Consider the following 10,151-nt stretch of genomic DNA (forward strand, 5'->3'; position numbering starts at 1 on the left):
AGTTCTAATAGGTTGATCCTCGTGTTCACTCATTTTTTCGGGACTAAATGGATTGTCAAATAAAAGATTTAAAAAATTTGATTCTGACTCTTCCATAGGCCTACAAGCAAATCTACCCAACGTTCTCTATATCTGTGCATGTAAGATAACAGAATACTAAAAGAATAAAAATATAATAAAAAGAAAGAAGGAAAAAAATAATAATAATGCAGCAAGCTAAAAGAAGGAACGAAGTTACTGTCTTTACAAATTGTTGAAAAGAAAAACAATCTAGCAATTCTTCTACCGTCTCCCCGGCAACGGCGCCAAAATTTGATTACACCCAAAGAATAATGCGGTAGCTGTAGCACAGCTTTGAGGTGTCGATTCCACAAAGAGACAAATTAAAAGAATTGTAGAAGGAACAAAGAAACTAAAGAAAGAGATTAAATGATTAATGGAGAACAAAGATTAATTTTAAATGCAAATTAAAGGGAAGCAAAGTGACTAACGAAAAAGTACTCAAGTTTGACAAACAGTAAAGCGTCGGGAATCCCTTGCACAAATATGGTACTTTAATTATTCTTAATTCCTGAAATAACTCAATTGGGAACTCAATTCCTAATATTCTCAATCGGGAGGTATAGATTTATAAACCAAGATTAAACTAAATGTAACCCTTTGAAAAATCATTCACTACTTTTAAAATACGTAAATTCTTATCACTATTGAGAAAATCCAACGACGACAATATACTCTAGAAACGATATTGCAGCAAAGAATTAAATGAATATACGTAAATAATTGATCCAAACATAATCAAATAGTCAATCCATTCAATAGAAAAAGCATGCCTGAATCCATAAACAAAATAAATTATATGATTATTCGGATAAGAAAACATTAACAATGAATTGAGAATGATAAAATAAAAGAGTTTTAGTAATTGAAAATCAAATACATAAATCCAAAATAAATAAAATACCATCTAATGTGCAAGTTTATCTCTAGTCCTACTTAAGAATTTAGTTACCCATAAATATAATGAACAACAAAAATCTCAAAAGAAAAATAGAGCAAAGGGCAGCCATGGAAATTAATTTCAAATCTTCTCATTCAAATTGAGCCATCTCCCTTCTTCTAACTCCCCAATTTCGTACTAATGATATGCTTAAATAGGGTAGAAAATAAATCCTAATGTCTTTATATTCCCGCACACAAAACTGCCTAAATTTGTGTACTCCACTTGGTAGCCACGTACACACTTCAGGATTTCGAATTTGAAAATCCTTATTAGAGATAACTTTGTAGACCTTTAAGATAGATTTTCAAAGCATCAAGAATCATATCAATCCGATATTTGAGCTCAAAGTTATGATTAAAATACTAAAGTATGTCCATTCTGTCTCCTAGCGCATTTTGGACTCTGTTCCGAATTACTCTCAAACCCCATTATTATCCTTATTTGAAGAGTCCTACACTCGTTGAAAGTTGTTCCTATGTCTTGTCCACTTGAAGTCATTTGAATTTGAATGGGTTTGGACTTGCTCTTTTATAAACTCTGAAATTAAACATAAAAATCTGCTCAGGAGTATCCAAAACTAAATAAAAACTTAATTTAAGAATACACATTAACTTCAATGATTTCTATTAACATTTTAGTATTTTAGTCCAATAATAGGGTATTTAGAGTGCACTTTCGTACACTCATCTATTTGCATTAGAAAATAAAATTGGGTTTCTTATCCTTTACTAGTAAGCAAAGGTCCTGAACTGTCCGAGGGTTCCCAAGCTCTCGATAGTTCTAGCTTTGTTTTTTTACTTAATGATTATGATAGTGATTTTTAGTATATTGATGTATTTTTTTTATTTTTTTAAAATATTTAAATATGTTAAAAAAATATGAAAAAAAAATAGGAAAAAAAATAAAAACATACATTTGGCCTAGTGGTCAAATTGAGTGGGCTACTCTGAGCGGCAGAGTAGTCCGACTCTTCAGAGAAATGAGTGAAAGAGGTGGCACCGCATGAGGGACAAAAACGTAAAAATATTAGTAAATTAAAAAACACTATTCTTATGCTGATTGTTGCTTTTATATATATTTCTTAATGCTATATACAGTCGTAAGGTAGACAAGCGTCACGTAATCATTTTGAAAAAGAGTAGCGCCTATTATTAAAAGATTAATTTTTTTTATTTACATTTTTTTTAAAAGACTGTATGATATTTATATATTACGATTGTAAATATCATTTCTCTAATAAATATAGAGAGAGGAGAGGAGATTCGTACAGAGAGAATGGAAGAAAGAAAGGAAATGAAGTAGAAGCCCATAATTCTCTACGTCCTCCGTTACCAAATCTATAATTCGCATTCTTCTCGTTCCACGAGGTTTTCTTTCTTATTCTTGCTCTAAATATGCCTAAAAGTGTGGTCTCGGAGACTGATGGTGTTGTATCAGCCAAGGCCACGGTGCTGAAAAATGAGTTGCGGACACTGGTGAACACGATTTTGGATGAAGATGACTATAAGGTAGAGACGACCGACGAGGCCATCAGAACCTTGCGTTCTTTAAGGGACTTGAATTTCGACAAGTCCCTTTGTTTGAAATTGGAGGATCATTCGGCTGTTCCTGAAGAATTCAGATGCCCCATTTCGAGAAAGCTCATTAGAGACCCCGTTGTCTTGGCCACTGGAGAGGTTCTTAGCATGCTTTTTTAATCCTCTCTTTTTGCTTCTTTTTCTTAAAAATTTTACTCTTCTTGTTGGTTTTTAGTTTGTTCGCTCAGTGTGAATACGCATGCAAGGATTTTACGTTTTGAGACCATTTCTTATAAGGGACTTTCATTCAATGCTCTCTCTTTATTTTATTTTATTTTTTATTTTTATTTTTTCCTTCTCTCTTTTGGTAATGTATTTCAGGCATTTTGGACGTGCGAGTTTTGGTTCAGCCTCTCACTTGGTTATTTTTTTACTTATATTTGGGATTCAAGTATCAAGAAATGTAATTTCGGAATTTTTTTTTTTCTTCAAGTTCGCTTCGATTCAATCTAGATTGTGTTCCAAACTCGATGATATGATGCCCCCAATTCCCCGACACAGAATCAATAGATTTCTTGTGGAATATATAATCAAATATTGCTTTTAATGATTTCCTCCGTTGTCTTTGCATGAAAAGCAGAAAGTGATTCCAGTTTTGAAATACATGCATATCTACTCATCAAGATATCCAAAATATCTACTACCAATTTCTGTAATAAAACTTCTACTCAACATTTTTCGTTGCAATATGAATTCTTTCTTCCTATCAGTCTGAACGTTTGTTACAATTGATGATTTGGCATTTTGTATATTTATTTGATGCTTTCATCTCAGTTTCTTGCTTCAAGTTTCATCCAAGAATGGAATTTTCCACTCTTTTTTGGTTTTAAAATGCTTGGACAAGAAGAGATCTTGGAATTTACTTAGTGCAAAAGATAGTCTAGGTCTTGACAGCAAACTATTTCTGAAAGATATAGAATTATGAATATGTTCTCACTCATTGATAATATTAATGGATTTATTGCCAACCAAGTACCAATTAATTCAGCAACAAACTTAATATCATATCTGTACAATCTTTATTTTCATGTCCTTTTGTTTTCTTTTTGTTTTGATGTTTCCTATGCTCTTCTCTCACTCATCTGCAGAGTCACAGTATAACTCATTTTAGTGAATTTTTACCCCTGATGATATGCAGACTTACGACCGTATATTCATCCAGAGGTGGTTGAATGAAGGCCACAGGATATGCCCTAAAACCCAAGAAGTTCTACCTCATATAGTTCTTACTTCTAATAAATTGGTCAGAGAAATGATTTCCCACTGGTGCAGGGAGCATGGAGTTGAGCTTCCAAAGGCTGTACAGGATATTGATGATGAGCTAGTAACTGCTGCAGACCGAGGGTATCTAAGTTTGCTGCTCAAAAAGTTGTCCCAACCCCTTAATGAGCAGAAAGAAGCTGCGAAAGAGCTTCGGCATCTAACGAAGAAAATGCCATCATTCCGGGCGCTTTTTGGTGAATTCACTGATGCCATTCCTCAGTTGCTCAATCCACTATCAGCAGGCAGGGTTGATACTCATCCTGATCTCCAAGAGGATTTGATCACAACGGTTCTAAATGTCTCAATTTGGGAAAATAATAAGAGATTAGTGGCAGAGAATCCAGTGGTCATACCCCTGCTAATTGAATCCTTAATATATGGAACCATTCAAACAAAAAGCAATGCTGCTGCAGCTCTCTTCACATTATCAGCCCTTGACTCAAACAAGCTCACTATTGGAGAATCTTGTGCTCTCGGACCTCTAATCGATCTTTTAGATGAGGGGCATCCATTGGCCATGAAGGATGTTGCTTCAGCAATATTCAACCTATGTATCGTCCGCGAGAATAAACGGAGGGCCGTCCACGGAGGTGCAGTCAAAGTGATTTTGAAAAAGATCATGGACTGCATATTAGTTGATGAGTTGTTGACCATACTTGCAATGCTTTCAGGCCATCGGAAGGCAGTTGAGGAAATGTCTGAGCTTGGTGCCGTGCCTTTTTTGCTAAGTTTCATTAGGGAGGACATTTGCGAACGCAGCAAGGAGAATAGTGCTGCCATTCTCTATGCAATCTGTATTATTGATAGGACTAAATTGGTGGAAATTAGAGAAGAAGAAAATGCCAATGGTACACTCAGTAGGCTTGCACAAAGCGGGACGTCCTGGGCCAAGAGGAAGGCAAATGGCATACTTGAGAGGCTGAATAGAACTGCCCCAATAACGCACACTGCTTGACTAAATAAATTCTTTCATCTAAACAGACAGCCATAATCACCCTTTATACATACCCGTTTCTCCATCTGCTGCTGTACACCAATCCCAACTCTGTTTAGGTATAAAAGAGTCCACATATTTGTACAAATTACCCGGATTTTTACCTATATTTTCTTCAATGAATAAATCGGTCTCATACAAGGTAGTTTAATTTTCTGGCTTGATTAATCTAGTCTACATCAATTAGATAACCTGTTTGAATTGCCGACATGGAATTGCTTTGGATTATATGAAAAGGGCATTTGTTATATTTGGCATTGCTTTTGCTGCCGCTCGTAGAGGCATGGACAGGGCCTGCCTACTTGCTTCAAGTGACTCTCCCTCAGGCCTTCATCCAAACCGTTTTGAGTGTTGGCAACATATTTATATTTTGGGTACAGCTAGGGCCACCAAGAGGTGGTCCCAAAAATTATACCGATAAGTGCATTTTGTACTTTTTTTATGGTCTGTTTTTCTTTTCAAGTATTTTTTAAATCGCTTTAAATATTTAAAAAAAAATAACAAACTCATTAAAAAACACTACCATAACCATTAAGTAAAAAAAAAAAAAAAAAAAAAGGCTGAATCGGTAGGAAGTTTGGGATCACCTCTAGGTGACCTAAGCATTTTCCTTATATTTTTACTTTATATACTTTGTTTGTTAGACGGGACACCGTTTCTTAATATGGGACTGAGTGTATAAAATGCAGATGATTTGACACTAATCTGTTTGAACGACATTTTAGGCCTCTATATTGTAATTTATAAGAAACAAACAAAAATAATATCACATTCCTCGTATCAAATTTGGTATCCATCCTTCTCCTTCCATATTATACTAATGTATTAAGTTAAACAATAAGAAATGTAATGAACAAGAGGTTGGAGTTTTTTGCTCGCGAACTTCGTATGGTACTACCATGACCTTAGGGTATATATGCCCAAACCTAGGGCTAATCGGAGCACCTCTTATTTTGTGACATTCCGGATTTTCGCTAAGATTCCATTTGTAATTTTTGTTGATATTATTGATCTATTTATTTACTTATTTGGGTTACTGGCAAAGTGTTGGAAGAATTCTTTATATCACTTTATATTTTGTTGGATTGGATCTAGTAGTTATAAGTTAAAAAGCCAACAAGAGAAAAATAGAAAAAAGGCCCATAGGAATTCGGCCCATTAAGGACTTTGGCTTTGGAAGGTTCAAGTTTACTCTCTGCGCAAGGAGATGGCGCTGCTTGGCTTCAAGAAGGAGTTTTTGGTCATTTTAGGAAAGACATTTCTCATATGTAATTTGGAAAAAGGCAAGGGTAACACTTGTCAAGCATGCATTGGATTTCTAGAGACAAAAGTTGAAGAAGTAAGGGAGAATTCCGTTTCTAGAAGAGTTGGTCAAGTGTCATGCATGCAAATGAAAGGTGAAGAGTTTGTCTTGGGAAGAGATGAGCTCTTGGGCCAACCCACCCATATGACTACATCATGCCACTTGGCGTGAGTTTGAAGTTTCAAGATAGATTGCATAGGGAAGTGGAACCTAGGGAACAAGCACCTAGGTTAGCACATTGGTATTACTTGGCAATCATGCTTAAAGGTTTCTAGAAGAAGCTAAGGAGATGGAGGAGGATGTAGGGTTCGGCACACACCTAGGGCACACGCCCATTGCACCTACCCATATGCCACGTCTCGCATGCACACCTCATATATAGATACATTGAACCTAGATGTAAAAGTGGATGAGGAAATTGAGGGGACATGGTTTCGGGAACCCCATTGGACTACACAAGTACCAACAAGATTTTTGTGAGTTTCAAGGAGTTGTGCACGCCACTCACCCTCCCAAGCACCTCCACCTCACGCCACTTGTTCTTAGTAAAGAGTTCCAAGAGAATTTTGCATAGGGAAGACAAATGTGAGATGTTCTAAAGGATTTACATTGGAACACCAATAGATTTTCGGATCCCTAAGCCACATGCCCACTCAAGGTTATTTTCTGACACTTTGCCATCTATCATTCATGCATAAGTAGAGGAAAAGATTCTAGAAGGAAGTGGACGAGACAATGCACGAAAATTACCCTGCACCCTTAGGATTTCGGCCACCACATTACCACATGTCATGTTTTGAGTTCTTTAGAAGCATAAGGAAGTGAGAGAGTCAACTAGGGAATATGCATAGGAAGAAGAAGCTTCTTGCAAAGGGAAGAGTAAGGGACATGCATGGAAAAAGGTAAAGACACACGAGAAAAGGAAGAGGCGCATGGGGAAAGGGAAGGAAGCATGGGGAACATGCACCCACATCCTACATGCCTTTTGCCACTTGGCAAGCATGCACAAGTCTACAAGGTTCATGCCTAGGGTTAGGATTTATCAAATGACAATTTTGCCCTAAAGATTCATTGAATTTGGACCATATGGGGGAGCATACCCAAGGAGCCTCTTAGGATTTCGAATTTTGACAAGATGTCATGCCACATGTCACTCATGCAAATGATCTTTTGGATTTCCCAAGGAGAGACAAAGGAGGAGTTTTGACACATGGCGTCCATGCAAGGATATGCTTAGATTTCCTAGGAAAAGCAAGGATGAGAGGATTTCGATTTTCCAAGGAGCCACGCCACTTGGCAAGATTACTTTTGTGTTCCCTATACCCTAGCCTAGGCGTCACTTGTCTCACATGCATTAGCAGGCGCCACTTGTCCTACATGCATCAGAAAAGACACCACTTGTCCTACATGTATCAGAAAAGGCACCACTTGTCCCACATGCATAAAAAAAGGCACCACTTGTCCCACATGCAGATCCTCCATATGCCACTTGTACAACATGCAATAGCCAAAAAGTCTAAGGTCATCCACTTGGCAATAAAACTGAAGCAAAAGAAAGAGAGTTTGGGCTATTTTTAGTATAAAAAAACCCATTCATCTTTTGATTTGAGGTTTTACAAGAAATTCTCACCCTATTATCTTCTTTTCCTCTCCATTCACGTAAAGCTCTAGCTACACCACTTTTGAATCAAGAGCCTAACACACTACAATGGTGAAAAATCGAGGGTTGTTGGTTAGAATAGTGCAAACCATGCATCCTCTTCAAGATTTTCGACATACTCTTTGTAAGCAAGGAAAAGTTTGCAAGTATACACTCAACCTATTATTTGTTAATGCTCGTATATGTTTGTGTAAATTCGTCTCATATTATCATTGTTTGCTTATTATTTATTGTTTCCTTGTTTGAATATGCAAACATGATCTTGAGTAAATCTATGGAAGGAATTATATGCTTCGGATTTGTGATGAAAATGTCATGAAATACTCCTATAAGTTTCGGTTTTTACTTGATTAAGGTTGATGGTTTATACAACATGATATTTCAGTTTGAACATGTGTTGAGAGTTTCGGACCTTAGCCAAAACTTATGATTTCATGCTTTGTTTTTTGTTTGGAACATGTTTAAGTAATGATTTTTCATGTTTTGTGCCTATGTGTTTCGGCCTAAGCAAGTTCTCATGATTCCATGTATATGTTTTGATAACTCATGTGTTTCATGTTATCATGCCATGAATTGAACATGTTATGCTTGCTTATTTCATGCACGACATTTCATGTGTCACATGTCAAGTGTAAGCACGTGTGTCTTAAGTCTAATGTCACATGCATTTGGGGAAAAGTATTTCCAAAAAGTGTTTAAAAGTTTTATCATGACCCAAGTGCTAGGACAGGGGATTGTCCCAGTGGAACTCTTCTGTCCACTCTGGAGTGCTTAAGAATTGAGTGGTAACTCATGGGTCGACGAAGAACAGTTGACGAGCTTCGAATGGATTTTTTTTACAGAATGCCGGAGTAAGGAAGCACCGAATGCTAGTGGGTACATAAGGTATGTAACCCGACAAAGTAAGGTCGAGTTAATATGATTCTTTGTTTATGACGTATTCATTACGGTGCACGGAACGTTGATGGTGCAGTAACTAGTAGGAACACGGGGTGCAAAGGGGAAGCGTGTTATGTCCATCCTCTGAACAAAAATAAGTGCTCATGATAAGAATCACTCGATGAAAATCTCGTGATATGATATGGATCACTCGATGCAAATCTTGTGATATGTTCTGATAAGGCAAGTTCTGATTAAGATCAACATGAAAAAGAAAGTCAAAGAAGTTTTTGAAAATGTTAAAGTCTCTGTTATAAGTCTTTCAAAAATGATCAAGTGCATAAGTCAAGTTCTGGTCAAGTCATATGTCAAGTGTATGTCCATGCTCGCATTTCATGATATACCTTTTGTATGCTTGTGTTAACTATTGTATGTTACGTGTTTACTTGCTAAAATTTCTCGAAATCTCATTGTGGTAATTTCCACTACCATTCTCCACCTCGAATGGTAAAAGTTGTGACAGAACCAGGAGTACTGAGTCATGATGATGATGATCAAGGCTAAGGATGTGCTCATCTCGAAGAAAAACAGATTAGTCATAACCTACTTGGAGATAGTTGAGAATAGAAGGATGCTTTAATGATTTCTTTGTTAAGGTCTTTTTAGACAATACATGTTATGCTAAAGTGTAAACAAGGAGCTTGATACTCCATTGCTAAGAAGTGTGATTTAAAGCTATGAATGAAGAAGTTGGGATATTAGTTTATTCTGGTACAACTTTTAAATGACTTATTCCGCATTGATTTATTGTATACTGCTAGTATACATAGGTGCATTGCATCTTATCTGTCATGTACGACGGGTTTGTAGCCTTGTGTTGCATGTCCCGATATTTTAGTCACCGTCCAATCCCAAGCAGGGGCTGGGGGCGCAACATATTTTTACCACTTTGTCCTTTCTTAGTAGACAACAAATTGAAGAGAAAGTGGCAAAGTTATGAGGTTGGAGTTTTTCGCTCACGAGCTTCCTATTGTATTACCATGACCATATGGTATGTATGCCCCAACTTCGGGCCAATCGGAGAACTTCTTATTTTTACAACTTTGCCTTTGCTTATTTAAAATGTAACAGCCCACAAGAAATTCACTGGTAGAATTTCTATTGACCTTGGGAATCTCGTGAAAACCTCATACGTTTTTACGAATCGACCAATCGCTCAGATTTTAGTATGTCATCATAATCAGTGTTATCACTCACTATGGTGCTAGATTTATGAGTTTAATTATTTGAGGTAGTTAGAAATGTCAGAATACGTTATGGTCTATGCCATTAGACTCAGTGGATTATTTAGGATTTTATGGCACAATAGCCTATTTTCATAATTCTAGATGAAACATCGGCTGGAAATTGTGAAATTATTTTTAGGGGCACTTTATGGTTGAATTTCAGTAAACGATTTTCACTATAGGTTA

At 36.6% G+C, this 10,151-nt stretch overlaps 1 protein-coding gene across 1 annotated transcript; it reads left to right on the forward strand.

Annotated features, from left to right (window-relative positions):
- Nucleotides 1–2,397: 2,397 nt before the first annotated feature.
- On the forward strand, nucleotides 2,398–4,814 carry LOC121262261 (U-box domain-containing protein 9-like). Its single transcript, XM_041164657.1, has 2 exons — nucleotides 2,398–2,679; nucleotides 3,719–4,814. The coding sequence occupies exons 1-2, from the start codon at nucleotides 2,398–2,400 to the stop codon at nucleotides 4,796–4,798; spliced, it is 1,362 nt and encodes a 453-aa protein (XP_041020591.1). The 3' UTR covers nucleotides 4,799–4,814.
- Nucleotides 4,815–10,151: the final 5,337 nt, after the last annotated feature.

This window comes from Juglans microcarpa x Juglans regia, chromosome 4S (genome assembly GCF_004785595.1).
Source record: "Juglans microcarpa x Juglans regia isolate MS1-56 chromosome 4S, Jm3101_v1.0, whole genome shotgun sequence".
Taxonomy (NCBI): domain Eukaryota; kingdom Viridiplantae; phylum Streptophyta; class Magnoliopsida; order Fagales; family Juglandaceae; genus Juglans; species Juglans microcarpa x Juglans regia.

Bases quoted from the DNA above. Each gene is read 5' to 3' on its own strand.
- LOC121262261 (XM_041164657.1), top strand. From the start codon at position 2,398: ATGCCTAAAAGTGTGGTCTCGGAGACTGATGGTGTTGTATCAGCCAAG. The intron at 2,680-3,718 runs GTTCTTAGCATG...GATGATATGCAG, and splicing joins TTGTCTTGGCCACTGGAGAG to ACTTACGACCGTATATTCAT.